Here is a 17,737-nt window from a genome sequence, read left to right as displayed (position 1 = left end):
ACAAGTTTAATTTTTAATTTATTAGAACCCAGTAAATGATGATTTTAAAAGCAGAGTTTTCCATCAAATTAACACTTAATTCAGGGCAAAAATACATTTAAAAAACCTAAATCTTAAGGCAGAAGTAAAACATTATAAAAACAGTATGTCTAATAGAGACTGTAAAATGTCAGATTTTTAAGAGATTCACATAGTATTTTATAGCACTAAAATATTAATACAGTCAGAAATATTATCAATTGGTCCAAGATTTGTTTATAAAATGTCTACACTGCTAATTGAAGAAATGTTGCTGTATAAGTAATACCTACAATACAACCAACCAAGTGATTGTTTTTATGATAAAAGAACTAAGGCAGGTAATTGCATGGTTTCCATTTGTAAAGCTTTTGCAGTATTAAATATAAAGTATTACTAGGGGTATTTTTTGATTCATCTCCCTACCCTAATGTCCCCAAAATGTACATCACTTCCCTTTAACTCTATTTTTAAAATTCTATGAACCACCATACCTATTCATTGTAGGCCTGACCCTATAAAGGCATGAATTGTTTAATTTGACATGGTGGAAAAACAATTTTAGTAAACCACTACATCTTTTCCTAGTCATTGAGCAATTTCAAACAGAAGTCTTTTAAGAATTTTTGCACCTCAACAAGTGAACAACCTGTTTCTTTACCACTATAAGTTTGAATTTTGACTAGAATCTGTTAGCACACAGGGGAAAACACATTTCATGTTTATGTGCAATTAACAGTAGCCCTTCTGAAAAACAGGGTTAACAATCTTAAATTTCCCCTTGTGATCAAAACCTTTTGATCAAAAATTACTTTTGTTTTTAGGGAGCAGGATAAGATTTAAAAGTGCTTTAAATCAGAAACAAGGATTAGCTAGTTTACACATTCCACTGAATAGTGTCAAAAAAGATAAATGCATTTAAAATAATTTGTAAGTCCAGCAAATATAAGCTTGATGGGTTCTTAACTAACATATTAAGTAATTACAAAGATTCATTTTTTTACAAACTTTTAAGCTATTTTAATAAAATGGCTATAGACCTCACTGTACTTCTATTTATCTGTGCATTAATAAAAACCTGTTAAAATTCCTTATTTAGTACTTCTGAAAAAGTCTAGTCAAATAAGATCACTAAAATTACCAGAAAAGCTTTGAAATACTGATTGCAGATTCATTTCAAAGTAGATTTAACCCCTTTCAGGATCTGGTGTTTAAATCATGAATGTCTTCACCAACTTCAACTCTGAAAATATAAAAATTTTAGCCAGTTCTGGCTATAGTTAAATAGTACTGGTATCACTTGAAAAAATAAAAATTAAAACTATATTGTCAATCATGCATTCCACAATTTCAGGAATTAAGATATAACTCATAAATATCGTTATGTCTTTGCAGGTTATCTCAACTTCCATCAGGCCTCAGCTGAAAGCTCATCTGCCAAAACACATCAGCACTCTTGTAAAATAAAAGGAGTAGGGAGGTGACTTTGTATACATACTGTCCAGTGTTTGGCTTCCAGTTTTCCTCTTGTGTGTAACTATTCTAGGTATGACTCCTTGAGAATGAAATGAGGGGTAGATAGAATAGAACAGCTGTTGGGCTAACAAGAATTAGTGTGCAGACTGGGCGCAGTGGCTCACACCTGTACTCCCAGCACTTTGGGAGGCCAAGGCAGGAGGATCACCTAAGGTCAGGAGTTCAAGACCAGCCTGGCCAACATGGTGAAACCCGTCTCTATTAAATATACAATTATTAGCTCTCTATTAAAATACAAAAATTAGCTGGGTATGGTGGCGAGTGCCTGTAATCCCAGCTACTTGGGAGGCTAAGGCAGGAGAATTGCCTGAACCCAGGAGGTGGAATGGAGGTTGCAGTGGGCCAAGATTGTGCCATTGCACTCCAGCCTGGGAAACAAGACTAAAACTCTGTCTCAAAAAAAAAAAAAAAAAAAAAAATTAGTGTATAAAAAGTTTTCTGCTGAATATCTGTTCTGTTCCTACTGTGGTTATGCTATGCCACATATAACTTGTACAACCATTTTGTCCTGTTTATCTATTTGTGGAAATAAGTCGGCTCAATAAAATGTGAAATATACATTAGTTTGCTTTAGATGCAAAGATTAGCTGTTTTTGGCTTAACTGTATCATAACCAAAAAAGTCTATACCTTGATAATACAATATGAAAAAGTTCACATATGTACATGGGTACATTCCTTCATTAAAGTTTTTCCTTAATTCTATCTCAATGTATCTTTACAACTGATACAACTCATCTTTACAACAAAAGTCAAAAAGGACAAAGTAGAATGATTTCATTTTACAGCACTTTAGGTTTTCTGAAGCGTTCCTTTAGGACTTAAAGGACATCATTGAAATGTTGCTTTCCATAGTCGGCAGGATCCATTTGAAGCTCTCGTTCTTCATCATCTGTAAGTAAAATAATTTTGTATCAACATATTATTTTTTAAATCACTGCAGAAATCCAATTAATGTCTCAGTTTTTCTCAGCCTTAAAGTAGTTTCCTGCTTGTTATTTTATACCTGGTACAAATAGTGTTCTATTTCTTAGCTGCTTGGCTAAAGAGTGAAAAGTATGTGGAACTATTTTGCAAGATTAATTTTAACAAATCTTTAAAAAATAGACATAGATGACAGACAAGCAGAGATAGAGCCAGATAGACATAGCTAGCAAAACTTTAGGAACCCACAAATATTGAGAAGTTAATATTTTTATATAAATATAGTCCTTTTTTTTTTTTTTTTTTGAGACAGACTTTCACTCCGTTGCCTAGGCTGGAGTGCAGTGGTGCGATCTTGGCTGACTGCAACCTCTGTCTCCCAGGATCAAGCGATTCTCCTACCTCAGCCTCCCAAGTAGTTGGGACTACAGGCACCTGTTCACCATGCCTGGCTAATTTTTGTATATTTAGTAGAGATGGGGTTTTACCATCTTGGCCAGGCTGGTCTTGAAGTCCTCACCTCAGGTGATCTGCCCACCTTGGCCTCCTAAAGTGCTGGGATTACAGGCGTTGAGTCACAGTGCCCAGCCTAAATATATTATTTCTATATAGATGATAATTAGTTCTTTAAATTAAAGCTTTGGTAGAAACATTTCTGTACACGTTTTCAGGCTTTTAAAAATCAATTTTTTTCCTAATTATAAAAGTATCCAATATTAGTATTATAAAAATTATAAAAAATAGAAAAATAAAAGTCACTTATAATCCCAACATTTAACATTTTAGTGAATTTCTTTGCCTCTCTGCAAATAGCTTACTTTTGGCTTCCTAAATGGAGTATAACAACCAAAATTTAACTTTTTCTTTTTTTTTTTTTTTTTTTTTTGAGACGGAGTCTCGCTCTGTCGCCCAGGCTGGAGTGCAGTAGCCGGATCTCAGCTCACTGCAAGCTCTGCCTCCCGGGTTTACGCCATTCTCCTGCCTCAGCCTCCCGAGTAGCTGGGACTACAGGCGCCCGCCACCTCGCCCGGCTAGTTTTTTTGTATTTTTTAGTAGAGACGGGGTTTCACCGGGTTAGCCAGGATGGTCTCGATCTCCTGACCTCATGATCTGCCCGACTCGGCCTCCCAAAGTGCTGGGATTACAGGCTTGAGCCACCGCGCCCGGCACTTTTTCTTAATTAAACAGAAAAAAAAAAAAGATTACTGTTAATAAAATCCTCAAAGCCTCTTTGAGTAGCTATATTAAATTACTCCAAGTAGTGCTATGGAGTTTGATTTATTTGGCTATTACAGATTTTTCTGGTTCTTTCTTGGCTATGAGTTGTCACTTTGCCTTGTTGTCAGTTTACCTGCCAATAGCAATCCTTCTTTTCTAATTTTGTTGCAAATTACAGGTCTTGAAATGAGACTGCTCAAGAGTTGTGTTCGTTTGTTTGAGACAGAATATTGCTCTGTTGGCCAGGCTCAAGTGTAGTGGTGTTATCATGGCTCACTTGCAGCCTCGACCTCCCGGCCTCAAGTAATCCTCCCACCTCAACCTCCCAGGTAGCTGGGACCACAGGTGCACGCCACCACACCTGGCTACATTTTGTATTTTTTGTAAAGACAGGATTTTGCCCTGTTGCCCAGGCTGGTCTGGAACTCCTGGGCTCAAGTGATCCACCGGCCTCAGCCAAGATTATTAAAATTATATTAGAACAAGAATGAAAAGTATTTTGATCAGAGCCTTGGAGAGTTCCTTTGGAGTACTTGGCTTTTTTTTTTTTTTTTTTTTTTTTTGGCTGGGACTATAGGCGCCCACCACTGCACCCGGCTAATTTTTGTATTTTTAGTAGAGATGGGGTTTCACCATGGATTTTTATGATATCTTTTGGCTTCTCTGCAGACTTAAAAAATCACTTTTCTTACATTCTGGTTCACAGATACTATTACCCAATAGCTTAATTTTTGTTAATATAATTTAAATGAAGTTATACATTGGAATCTAAATTCATATGTATACTATCGTTTTCTGAAAACTATTACTTTAGGTATGAGAGGTTTTAACACTCTAAAACTTTCTTCTTTCAAAAATGACAAACAGGCCGGGCATGGTTGTGCAAGCTCGCAATCCCATCATTTTGGGAGGCAGAGGCAGGCAGATCACTTGAGCTCAGGAGTTCGAGACCAGACTGGGCAACATGCTGAAACCCAGTCTCTACTAAAAATTCAAAATTTAGCAAGGCATGGTTGTGTATACCTGTAGTCCCAGCTACTCAGGAGACTGAGGTAGGAGGATTGCTTGAGCCTAGGAGGTAGAGGTTGCAGTAAGCAGAGATGACACCACTGTACTCCAGCCTGGGTAACAGAGCTAAATCCTATCTCCAAAAAAAAAAAAAAAAAAAAAAAAGTCAAACAAACCAACTTTATTTTTCAACAACTTTCCTGTTAAACTTATAGAAATTTTCATTTCTAGAATTTCGGACAACCATTTTCCACTTTTTTTTTCTTTTTTTTTTTTAGACAGGGTCTTACTCCCATCACTCAGATTGGAGTACAGTGGCACAATCTCAGCTCACTGCAGCCTTGACCTCCCAGGGCTCAAGGGATCCTCCCACCTCAACTTTCTGAGTAGCTGGGACTATGGGCACACACCACCATGCCCGGCTAATTTTTCCATTTTTTTTATGGAGACAGGGTTTCACCATGTTGTCCAGGCTGGTCTTTAACTCCAGGGTTCAAGCAATCTGCCCACCTTAGCTTCCCAAAGTGCTGGGATTACAGCTGTGACCACTGCATCCAGACTACCCCATATTCTTAACAAATGATCTATCTTTAAATAGTACACTTGATCTCAGCCAAAAGCCCGAGAAGCGATATCTTTAAATAGTATAATCCACTAGGCATGATAATCTCAAATCTGTCTTAATATGTGTTAAAGCCTGAAATTATATCAATTTTCACACTTTTACTTTATATACATGCTAATCAATTTCTTATCAAAAAACTCTTTACTTAAAAAGAATTTTTTTTTTTTTTGAGACAGAGTCTCCCTGTGTCGCCCAGGCTGGAGTGCAGTGGCATGATCTTGGCTCACTGCAAGCTCCACCTCCCAGGTTCACGCCCTTCTCCTGCCTCAGCCTCCTGAGTAGCTGGGACTACAGGCACCCGCCACCACGCCCAGCTATTTTTTTGGTCTTTTTTTAGTAGAGACAGGGTTTCACCGTGTTAGCCAGGATGGTCTCAAACTCCTGACCTGGTGATCCACCCGCCTCAGTCTCCCAAAGTGCTGGGATTACAGGCGTGAGCCACCACGCCCAGCCTATCTTTGTTTTCAAAAGGGAAAATAATCATGGGCACCTCTCCAGAAAGCTCTCCTTAGGATCCACATTATAGAATCTCACCTTATGGCTATAAACACATCTTTTAGGACTTTAATATAACAATTAAATTAAGACTTAATCATCATGGAGCAGTGGATAATTTTCGAGAAATGTAATAGGAAAGTTATTGAAAGGAAAAGGTGTCTTTACTTTTTGGAATTTTTTTTTTTTTTTTGAAACGAAGTCTCACTCTGTTGCCCAGGCTGGAATGCAGTAGCACAAATTTGGCTCATTGCAACCTGCACCTCCTGGGTTCAAGCGATTCTCCTGCCTCAGCCTCTTGAATAGCTGGGATTACAGGCATGCACCACCATGCCCGGATAACTTTTGTATTTTTCTTTTTTAGTAGAGACGAGGTTACACCAATGGTTAGGCTGGTCTCGAACTCCTGACCTCGTGATACACCTGCCTCGGGCTCCCAAAGTGCTGGTATTACAGGCCTCACATGAGGCACAGCGCCCGGCTTTTTCTTTTTCTTTTTTTTTGAGAGGGAGTCTCGCTGTTGTGGCCCAGGCTGGAGTGCAATGGCGAGATCTCGGCTCACTGCAACCTCCGCCTCCCAGGTTCCAGCAATTCCCCTGCCTCAGCCTCCCGAGTTGCTGAGATTACAGGTGCCCCCCCACCCCCACCACGCCCAGCTAATTTTTTTGTGTGTGTTTTAGTAGAAGCAGGGTTTCACCATGTTGGCCAGACTGGTCTCGAACTCCTGACCTCAGGAGATCCACCTGCCTCGGCCTCCCAAAGTGCTAGATTACAGGCATGAGCCACCACGCCCAGCCACTTTTGGGGCTTTTTTTTGAGACAGAGTCTTGCTCTGTCGCCCAAACTGGAGTGCAGTGGCGCAATCTTGGCTCACTGCAAGCTCCGCCTCCCGGGTTCACACCATTCAGTGTAATATTTTTAGTGTTATATTTTAGTGTAATATTTTAGTGTAACACAAAACAGAGATAATACAGTTGTTATCTCTGTTTTCCTGGGAAGATGATTACAGGTCCAAATAATTTTAGGAACTAAATCATGTTTGTTAAGTACATGAGCTGGGAGTAGATTTGTTTTTCTGTTCCTAGACATTTGCTCTTATCCTGATTTCGCTTTTCATTTGTTCACTTAAAAATTCCAAAAAGGGCCAGGCGCGGTGGTTCATACCTGTAATCCCAGCACTTTGGGAGGCCGAGGCGGGCGGATCACACCCTCCCGGCTAACACGGTGAAACCCCATTTCTACTAAAAATATTACAAAATTCAGCCGGGAGTGGTGGCGGGAGCCTGTAGTCCCAGCTACTGGGGAGGCTGAGGCAAACAAACAAACAAAATCCCAAAAAGGCCGGGCGCAGTGGCTCACGCCTATAATCCCAGCACTTTGGAAGGCTGAGGTGGGCAGATCACGAGGTCAGGAGATCAAGACCATCCTGGCTAACAAGGTGAAACCCCATCTCTACTAAAAATACAAAAAATTAGCTGGGTATAGTGGCGGGCGCCTGTAGTCCCAGCTACTCGGGGGGCTGAGGCAGGAGAATGGCGTGAACCCAGGAGGCAGAGGTTGCAGTGAGCCAAGATTGCGCCACTGCACTCCAGCCTGGGCGACAGAGCAAGACCCCGTCTCAAAACACAAAAACAAACAAACAAGCAGTAGTACGTGATTATGAAATCACCTAACCAAATCTAATGTAGAATAACAGATAACCACTAAATATAAGAACTAGTATTTTAGTTCATTTTAAGAAGCAGCAAAATATTATATAGTTCATCAAGGTAAAATGAATATTAAAGGAAATATTTTAAAGACATCCATAATTTATTAAATAATTCCTAAATTCCCTCTGAAGTCAAGAAAGGCTACCTCCATTAAAGAAAGTGTACCATGGCTGGGTGTGGTTTCTCACGCCTGTAATCCCAGCACTTTGGGAAGCTGAGGTGGGCAGATCATGAAGTCAGGAGTTCAAGATCAGCCTGGCCAAACAGACCAGCCTGGCCAACATGGTGAAACCCTGTCTCTAGTAAAAATACAAAAATTAGCTGGACATGGTGGCTGACGCCTGCAATTCCAGCTACTCAGGAGGCTGAGGCAAGAGAATTGCTTGAACCTGGGAGGGGGAGGTTGCAGTGAGTTGAGATCACACCATTGTACTCCAGCCTGGGCGACAAAATAAAAAAAAAAAAAGAAAGCTCTATCGCCTGGGTGCAGTGGCTCACGCCTGTGATCCCAACACTTTGGGAGCCTGAGGCAAGTGGATAGCTTGAGCTCAGGAGTTTGAAACTAGCCTGGGCAACATACCAAGACCCCATCTTAGAAAATTTAAAAAATTAAAAAAAAAAAAGCAAGAACTTGGAGCAAAAAGGCAAAAAGCCAGTGAGGAGCCAGGTGCAGTGGCTCATGCCTATAATCCCAGCACTTTGGGAGACCAAGGTGGCCTGATTGCTTGAGACCAGGAGTTTAAGACCAGCCTGGGAAACATGGGAAACACGGCTAAACCCTGCCACTACAAAAAATACAAAAAACTAGCCAGCCATGGTGGTGCGTGCCTGTAGTCCCAGATGCTCAGGAGACTGAGGTGGGAGGATCACTTGACCCCAAGAGGTTGAGGCTGCAGTGAGCCATGATCATGTCACTGCACTCCAGCCTGGGTGACAGAGGGAGACCCTGTCTAAAAAAATAAAATAAAATAAAATAAATATATATATATATATAAAAAAATAGAAATATATTATAAATATATAGTAGAAATATATTATACATGTATGATATATAATATAAATATATAACCATTTATATATCTATATAAATATAAATATGCAAACACATTTTTATTAAAATATATAAGAATGTATATTTCATATAAATATTATTTATATATAATTTATATGTATAATTATATATATAAATAATTGTAAACACAGGAAAACTAGGCCTCACTTAATTCTACAAAACACTCTACAAGTAGTGCTGACCCCAATGATTAATAATGTAATGAACAGGTATCAGAGATAAGGCTGGAATGCTTCAGCTCCCTACTGGCAGATATGCTGCCAAAGCCTCAATTCATAATATACAATTTTGGAGACCAAAGCCAGAGTATACTTAGGTGAAGCCAGAATCTTATCCTGCAGCTGGAATCTCTAATCCTAGGGACCTCACAACTTAAGAAACTACTCCTACTACTAGAGAGCAGAGAAGAGCCCCTATCAATAGAACATTAAGTGTGTGCTTCATTTTTTGTTATCTTTCGCTGTAGAGTCACAATGGTGGCAATAAAGTTTCTACCTTCTTTCATGTATTTGGGAATAGATCTGTTTCAGACATCCTGAAATCTGAAACATATTTTCTAATAATACTTGTGTTATATATATAGTGATTCCAACTTGAATGTGGCCACAGAATTTTAAAGCTGAGAAAGATCATGTATTCTAATTCAGCAGTCTTCATACAGATGAAGAAATTGTGGCCCAGAGAGTTTAAGTGACTTGAAAAGCAATACACAGACTATCTCTTGATTCTAGACTAATTTTTTTTCTTTCTTTCTTTCTTTTTTTGAGACAGAGTCTCATTCTGTTACCTAGGCTGGAGTGCAATGGTGCGATCTTGGCTTACCACACCTCTGCCTCCCGGGTTCAAGCAATTCTCCTGCCTCAGCCTCCTGAGTAGCTGGGACTACAGGCACCTGCCACCACGCCCAGCTAATTTTTGTATTTTTTAGTAGAGATGTTGGCCAGGCTGGTCTTGAACTCCTGACCTCAGGTGATCCGCCCGCCTTGGCCTCCCAAAGTGCTGGAATCACAGGTGTGAGCCACTGTGCCTGGCCGACTAATGTTTTTTTCTACTCTATGTTCTGCCTGCTTTGGCTACAAGTGCAAACCGTACTGGGAACGCAACCATTATTTCCACATTGGCACAGTAATGAACACTTGGAATCCAATTTGTTGATAAATTAGGGAACAGCCATAATTACCTCTCCCTACTTTTTGGACAGTCAATAATATACCTAAAGAATCCCTGGATGGCCAGGTGTGGTGGCTCATGCCTGTAATCCCAGCACTTTGGGAGGCTGGGGCAGGTGGATCACTTGAGGTCAGGAGTTCAAACCAGCCTGGCCAACATGGTGAAACCCCATTTCTACTAAAAATACAAAACTTAGATGGACATGGTGGTGCACGGCTGTAGTCCCAGCTATTTGGGAGGCTGAGGCAAGAGAATTGCTTGAACCCTGGAAGCAGAGGTTGCAGTGAGCTGAGATTGCACCACTGCACTCCAGACTGGATGACATGAGACTCCGTCTCAAAAAAAAAAAAAAAAAATCAACTCTACAACAGGAAGATTCAGCTTCAGCCTGGGTGACAGAGCAAGACTCCACCTCAATTAAAAAAAAAGAATCCCTGGAAACATGTTAACAATTATTTAGGCCGGGCGCGGTGGCTCAAGCCTGTAATCCCAGCACTTTGGGAGGCCCAGGCGGGCGGATCATGAGGTCAGGAGATCGAGACCATCCTGGCTAACATGGTGAAACCCCGTCTCTACTAAAAATACAAAAAACTAGCCGGGCGAGGTGGTGGGCACCTGTAGTCCCAGCTACTCGGGAGGCTGAGGCAGGAGAATGGCGTAAACCCAGGAGGCGGAGCTTGTAGTGAGCCGAGATTGCGCCACTGCACTCCAGCCTGGGTGACAGAGCGAAACTCCGTCTCAAAAAAACAAACAAACAAACAAACAAACATAAACCAATTATTTAAGTCTCCTCAGTATTCCTTACTTAGCCCTCTTTATTTGTTGGAGCTGATGTTCCTGCATCTTTTTGTTCTTGGTCCCCTTTATAGGTGCCCTATCCTGCCACTATCATCTAGAGAATGCCAGAATGAGACAAGAAATGGTAAATGGCAACACTCAGTTCCAGTAAGATTAACTTGCAAACAGGGAAATCCAAAAAGGTAACAACCCCTTCTCTACTTCACTGAGGACATCATCTTTTGTCATTTCTTCAATCCTTAGAATCTATTTTCTTGTGAAAGGAATGGGAGGACAACATGAGGGTCTTGGGGACTTGAAGTAGAAGGTGGCAGTGAGAATCAGGGGAGGAAGAAGGACAAGAGTACAAGAGAGGGAGAGAGAAGGCACTGAAAATAAATTTACGTACAATAGATTGAAACCCATACAAATATTAAATCAAAATTTTGTGACAATTATCAACTTTAAGATAGACAAAATATAAGAAATGACTGAAAACAAAGACTGAGATAAACCATTATAATAAAAATCTCAAAATTATCCAATGAGATGAAAAAGCCTTTAAAAAAATTAGAGAATTTTGAAAGTGTAAACCAAGCAGCTTGTAAGACCAGAAGTTAAAGAGTTATTACCCTAGTCACAGTTATAAGAATAAAAGCTCAATGAGAAAAGCATATAATTATCAGTTAATGACAATGTGCAAAGTACTGTAGCGGGTGGGTAATGCGCAAAGTACTGTGGGAGGTGGGCATGAAGGTAGAAAAGGATACAAACAAAATGGAAGGCAAAATAAATAAAAATTCCTGCCCTCCAAGAGCTTACAATCTAATTGCTGATATGATATACATGCATGAAAAAACCTTAAAACATTATAAATAATTGCAAACAAATATAATCCAAACAAATCACAAAAGCAATGAGAAAAAAAAGATAAAATTTATGAAAAAAGGATGAGATTACAGAAAAAGTACATAATATTGTAAGGTTATATGTATATCAGTATCAATATTACCAAAAAGTGTTTGAGAAATTCTTATAAATATAACCTTATATAACTCCTAGCACATATTAATCTCTTTTCTATCCCCAGTAATAATAATTTTCCTAAACTAAATGAACTATTATAACAGTGCCTAGGTAGAAGTCAGAGTCTCTAGTTTCCCTTTTTTCTACAAACCATATAATTTTGTAGAACAACTACATTTTCTTCTGGGTTTTATAAAAACAATGCTTGTCATAAGCCTAAATAAAAATTTAATTACTTTAAAAACAGGTAAGGAAGAAATCAAGCATGTTATGATGAAAAATTTCCATGCATCACATAAAAATTTAACGTATCACCCACTAAGGTCACAATCAACTTTTACAGAAAAGAGAAATAGCTCCACAAATACTACTAAACAATATAAGCAGGCAGAAAACTGGCCTAAAAACTTGCAAAAGAGAAAAACACTCTGATATGCATGCATGGGTAGGGCTGCATGCACACAGGTAGATTCTGAACTTTCATTAAGTTAAATGCTCAGCAGAAGTAACACAGTGAATAAGAAAAATATGTTGAATCTGTGTAATAAATATAAAACAAATCTTCACACATTGATTGTTAAATATAAATTTTAAGCCTCTCAGAAAAAATTCAAAATTAGCCTTCCTCTGCTGTGTCAGTGGTGAAATAATCTTATCTTCAGTGTGGAGAAGACCGTTCCCTTTGTGACTTTCCTTATAACGAAAAAGCTACCTGGGCAATATTTGTAATGAAATGTCTTTAGATGAGAAATTGGAAAAGTGTATTTTCTAGGAGCATTTGCCTTAGGTAGTCTAGAGTCATTTTAAACAATTTAATTCTAAAATTTCTGAAGATTCTAAGTTTTAAATTGTAGCTGTATCAATAATACACATGATAACCAAATTTTAAAAAATTAAAATAATTTACAGATTTACAAATGCCACTATTATAAAACAGTTTTCAAAATAAAACTGAAAAACTGCACAGAACCTCTTCATATTAATACTGAGGTTGGCTGGGCGCAGTGGTTCATGCCTGTAATCCCAACACTTTGGGAGCCTGAGGTGGGTGGATCACCTGAGGTCAGGAGTTTGAGACCAGCCTGACCAACATAGAGAAACCCCGTCTCTACTGAAAATACAAAATTAGCCAGGCGTGGTGGTGCATGCCTGTAATCCCAGCTACTCAGGAGGCTGAGGCAGGACAATCGCTTGAACCTGGAAGGTGGAGGTTGCAATGAGCCGAGATCGCGCCATTGGACTCCAGCCTGGGCAACAAGAGCAAAACTCCATCTCAAAGAAAAAACAAAAAATTTAGGTTACACTGCCACTAATAGGTAGGGAAAATTCTACACAAATTCAACCAAAAAACTTAGAGGTGGGTTTCACGGTTATAGCATGGAGGCCAGGCCCACGCTCACCTTGGACGTCTTCCTCTCCACCATCACCATCTTCTTCCTCATTGTAAGCCAGCTCAGCCTGCTTGTCTGCCTCATACTCACCTACGTTACCATCATCCCCATTATAATCCGCCAGTTTAGAGCCATGCTGCGGATCAACAGGGGATTCATTCTCATCAAAGAATCGGCCTGTGAAGTAGGTAGAGGATTAATTCAAGAGTAAAGAGAGAAGAAAAGAAGGAATCTATACTGAAGGCAGACCAGAAAGTAGACAAGTGAAACCTGGCAACTTTTGGGGTACTGGATATAAAAGGATACATTTTGTGAAAGTTATCCAAGACAAAAGTATGTAAGAGCGAAGACTCTGAAAATACATAACTTCTCTTTAAAAAAGAATTTCTCTTTTGTGTTAATTTTAGTACTTGCCACTTAAGATTTAAATGATTTCTTAAAGAAATGGGCACCATTTTTAGGAATGTTTTCATAATAACCAATGACTTCTCCAATATAAGTGTGTCTAAATTAACATTTTAGGAGAATACATTATTTTATTACTAGATATGATACATATTTAAAATTTGAAAATCTAGGCCTGGTGCAGTGGCCCACGCTTGTAATCCCAGAACTTTGGGAGGCTGAGGTGGGTGGATCGCTTGAGCTCAAGAGTTTGACACCAGCCTAGGCAACATGGCAAAACCTTTCTCTACAAAAAATACAAAACTTAGCTAGGTATGGTGGCGTACATTTTGGATTTCCAAAAAGGGATGGCAAAGAAAGTAAGCCATCAGAATCCCTAGTGGTTTAAAAAAAAGAAAAAAAAAAAAAAAAAAAAAAACCTCAAGTAATTCTGGTGTATCTCTTCTCATTTCCTAAGCCAGATTTTTAAAAAAGTCAATGGAATCTTAAGAAAACTGACCTATATCAGGCCATTATATTGTACACATTCATAACCATTAGAAATCAAGAAGACAGGCCTGGTGCAGTGTCTCACACCTGTAATCCCGGCACTATGGAAGGCCAAGGTGGGTGGATCACCTGAGGTCAGTAGTTCAAGAATAGCCTCGCAAACATGGTAAAACCCCATCTCTACTAAAAATACAGAAATTAGCCAGGCTTGGTGGCAGGTGCCTGTAATCCCAGCTACACAAGAGGCTGAGGCAGGAGAATTGCTTGAGTCTGGGAGGCAGAGGCTGCAGTGAGCCGAGATTGTGCCATTGCACTCCAGCCTGGGTGACAAGAGCAAGACTCCATCTCAAAAAAAAAAAAAAAAAAGAAGAAGATAAATAGACATAATACCTACTGTAGAAAACTATTCAACAATTAGACATTGAAAATAAAAAAGTTAGGCACACTAGGATCTGCATTAGAAATGCAAGTACAACTAAAACTATACTTAGACATTAAGTTTAACTTAGCATAAAAGTAGATTTATTTTAATCCATAAAATTAACTTCCTAATAATGCAAGAATTTGAGACTTAGAAATTTAACAACTTTCTGTGATAGGTCTAAATTTTTAAAAATATATTTCAAAAATTTACATTGCAGGCTGGGTGCAGTGGCGTATGCCTGTCATAGCAGTACTTTGGGAGGCCAAGGTGGGAGGATTGCTTAAGCCCAGGAGTTCGAGACCAGCCTGGGTAACATAGTGAGATCCATCTCTACAAAAAATACAAAAATTAGCTGGGTATGGTGGTCCACACCTATAGTCTCAGCTACTCAGGAGGCTAAGGTAGGAGGACTGCTTAAGCCCAGGAGTCCAAGGCTACAGTGAGTTAGGATATTGCCACTGCACTTTAGCCTGGGTGACAGAGTGAGACCTCTTCTCTTAAAAAAAAAAAAAAAAAAAAAATTAGCCGGGTTTCTGTAGTCTTATCTACTTGGGAGGTTGATGCAGGAGGATCATTTAAGGCCACGAGTTTGAGGTTATAGTGAGCTACGATTGTGCCACTGCACCTCAGCAAGACTCTTATCTCTAAAAATAAATAAATAGATAAATAAATAAGTAAAATTTACATTGCAATGGAACACTCAGGAAAAAAATTAACAGCTTCCTTTGCTTGGAAAGAAAGGTTAAGTACAAATAGAATTATGGGGGTACTGGTCGATTCTACAGATGGTTCATCACATCATCAAGCCAATGTATTTCTAATTGTTGGGTAAAGAGTCCATCAGGAAAATCATTAAAGGACAAATTGCACTTACAGAGGCTTTTATTTTTTTTTTTTTTTTTTTTTTTTTTTTTTTTTTTTGAGACGGAGTCTCTCTCTGTCGCCCAGGCTGGAGTGCAGTGGCCGGATCTCAGCTTACTGCAAGCTCCACCTCCTGGGTTTATGCCATTCTCCTGCCTCAGCCTCCCGAGTAGCTGGGACTACAGGCGCCCGCCACCTCGCCCGGCTAAGTTTTTGTATTTTTTAGTAGAGACGGGGTTTCACCGTGTCAGCCAGGATGGTCTCGATCTCCTGACCTCGTGATCCGCCCGTCTCGGCCCAGAGGCTTTTAAAGAAGGCCAGGCGTGGCCGGGCACAGTGGCTCATGCCTGTAATCCCAGCACTTTGGGAGGCCAAGGCGGACGGATCACAAGATCAGGAGATCAAGACCATCCTGGCTAACACGGTGAAACACCATCTCTACTAAAAATACAGAAAATTAGTCGGGCATGGTGGTGAGCGCCTGTAGTCCCAGCTACTGGGGAGGCTGAGTCAGGAGAATGGTGTGAACCCAGGAGGCAGAGCTTGCAGTGAGCCGAGATTGGGCCACTGCACTCCAGCCTGGGCGACAGAACAAGACTGTCTAAAAAAAAAAGAAAAGGCAGCGAGGTGGGCAGATCACCTGAGGTTGGGAGTTCAAGACCAGCCTGACCAACACGGAGAAACCCTGTCTCTACTAAAATACAAAATTAGGCAGGCGTGGTGGTGCATGCATGTAATCCCAGCTACTTGGGAGGCTGAGGCAGGAGAATTGCTTGAACCCAGGAGGCGGAGGTTGCCGCTCACTGAGATTGTACCATTGCACTCCAGCCTGGGCAACAAGAGTGAAACTCCGTCTCAAAAAAAAAAAAAAAAAAAAAGAAGGGAGGGTGTGGGGACAACAGGAGACTGAAGTAATTGGAGTAACTGGGGCCAATAAAAAGAGCATGAATTCATTTTAAAACTATTCTAGTATAAGCTTGGAGTATGTACAATAAATAAATAAATAGAAAAGTGGATGAAATAGAGTTAGAGAAAAGAAACATACAGGAGAATAGGTAGGCTATTTGTAAGAAAATACTCTGTCTCCTAATTATAAATCAAACATTTTGATGAGTTTTATTATCTCTTTTTGAATAATAAAATAAATGATGTCAATATAAGCAGTAAAAAGAGATTTACAGAAATCTATATTTTCTTTTTCTTTTTTTATTCTTTTTGAGACCGAGTCTCACTCTGTCGCCCAGGCTGGAGTGCAGTAGCCCGATATCAGCTCACTGCAACCTCCACCTCCCAGGTTCAAGTGATTCTCCTGCTTCAGCCTCCTAAGTAGCTAGGATTACAGGCGCCCACCACCACGACTGGCTAATGTTTGTATTTTTAGTAGAGACAGGATTTCACCATGTTGGCCATGCTGGTCTTGAACTCCTGACCTCAGGTGATCTGCCCGCCTCCCAAACTGGGGCTCTTTTTATTGGCCCCAGTTACTCCAATTACTTCAGTCTCCTGTTGTCCCCACACCCTCCCTTTTTTTTTTTTTTTGAGACGGCCTCCCAAAGTGCTGGGATTACAGAGTGAGCCACCACACCCGGCCTTCATTTTAAAATCAAAGTTATGAAATACAGAAGACTCAAAAAATTAGGCTAAGACAAGGTACTAAAAAAATATATATCATTTACTAATATTGTCAGACATGGAATAAAGAAATGTCCCACTTGTACCTACTATAATATTCCAACAGAACAATGTAAAATTTCCTTTTTTTAGGTGTTTGATGATCTGCCTAGCCTAAATTTAGTCAAAATTTTAATACTATAATTACAGTGATACTCAGAGATAATAAACATATCAACAAGAATGAATAATGACACAATTGCTCTTTGTTAAATAGTGATCTGTGCTATTATATATACAGAATCATCGTGTTTGGAGAAATATTTATAGCTAACCTTTAATACTGGGCTTCCAACATTCTCACAGACAACAAAAGTTGAAAAACACAGAATCAACTACACAGAGTTGCCAATCAGGACAAGGAGATCAGACAAACTTTGCATTAAACATTGAATGAATATAATGGTACAGACAAAAATGCATAATATGGATCAATATAACAGACTGCTAACTTATTCAACATTTAAGAGCAACGTGTCAATGTGAGAGAAGGGAAAGTTTCAAAAAGAAGGCAATTATATTAGACTATGACAGGGAAAGAAAGAAGCATTGAAAGAACAGGTAAGAACAAAGATGGGGTATTTAGAAGACAGTGAAAAGATTAATTTGACTGTATTTATATGAGAAAGAGTAAGTTTCAACAAGCAAATTAAGGATAATTACAGGGTCAGGCATGGTGGCTCATGCCTGTAATCCCAGAACTTTGGGAGGCCAAGGTGGGTGGATCACCTGAGGTCAGGAGTTTGAGACCAGCCTGGCCAACATGGAGAAACCCCATCTCTATTAAAAACACAAAAAAGTAGCTGGCCGTGGTGGCAGGTGGCTGTAATCCCAGCTACTTGGGAGGCTGAGGCAGGAGAATGGCTTGAACCTGGGAGGCGGAGGTTGCAGTGAGCCAAGATTGCTCTATTTGCAC

General features: G+C 39.7%; 1 protein-coding gene across 4 annotated transcripts in view; it reads right to left on the bottom strand.

Annotated features, from left to right (window-relative positions):
* The window catches only part of CASC4 (cancer susceptibility 4), a 123,408-nt gene continuing 105,671 nt past the window's right edge, over positions 1-17,737 (bottom strand). For 2 of the 4 annotated variants that reach the window (XM_025389717.1, XM_025389718.1), the window contains exons 9-10: positions 12,981-13,148; positions 1-2,445 (exon numbers count right to left, since the gene is read on the bottom strand). In XM_025389717.1, coding sequence (XP_025245502.1) covers positions 2,375-2,445; positions 12,981-13,148 — 239 coding nt within the window. In that variant the 3' untranslated portion in view covers positions 1-2,374. The remainder of the gene's footprint in view (positions 2,446-12,980; positions 13,149-17,737) is intronic. The other 2 variants (XM_025389719.1, XM_025389720.1) reach the window with 1 other exon arrangement.

Source organism: Theropithecus gelada, chromosome 7a, assembly GCF_003255815.1.
Source record: "Theropithecus gelada isolate Dixy chromosome 7a, Tgel_1.0, whole genome shotgun sequence".
Taxonomy (NCBI): domain Eukaryota; kingdom Metazoa; phylum Chordata; class Mammalia; order Primates; family Cercopithecidae; genus Theropithecus; species Theropithecus gelada.
This window is presented reverse-complemented; position numbering and strand designations above follow the sequence as displayed.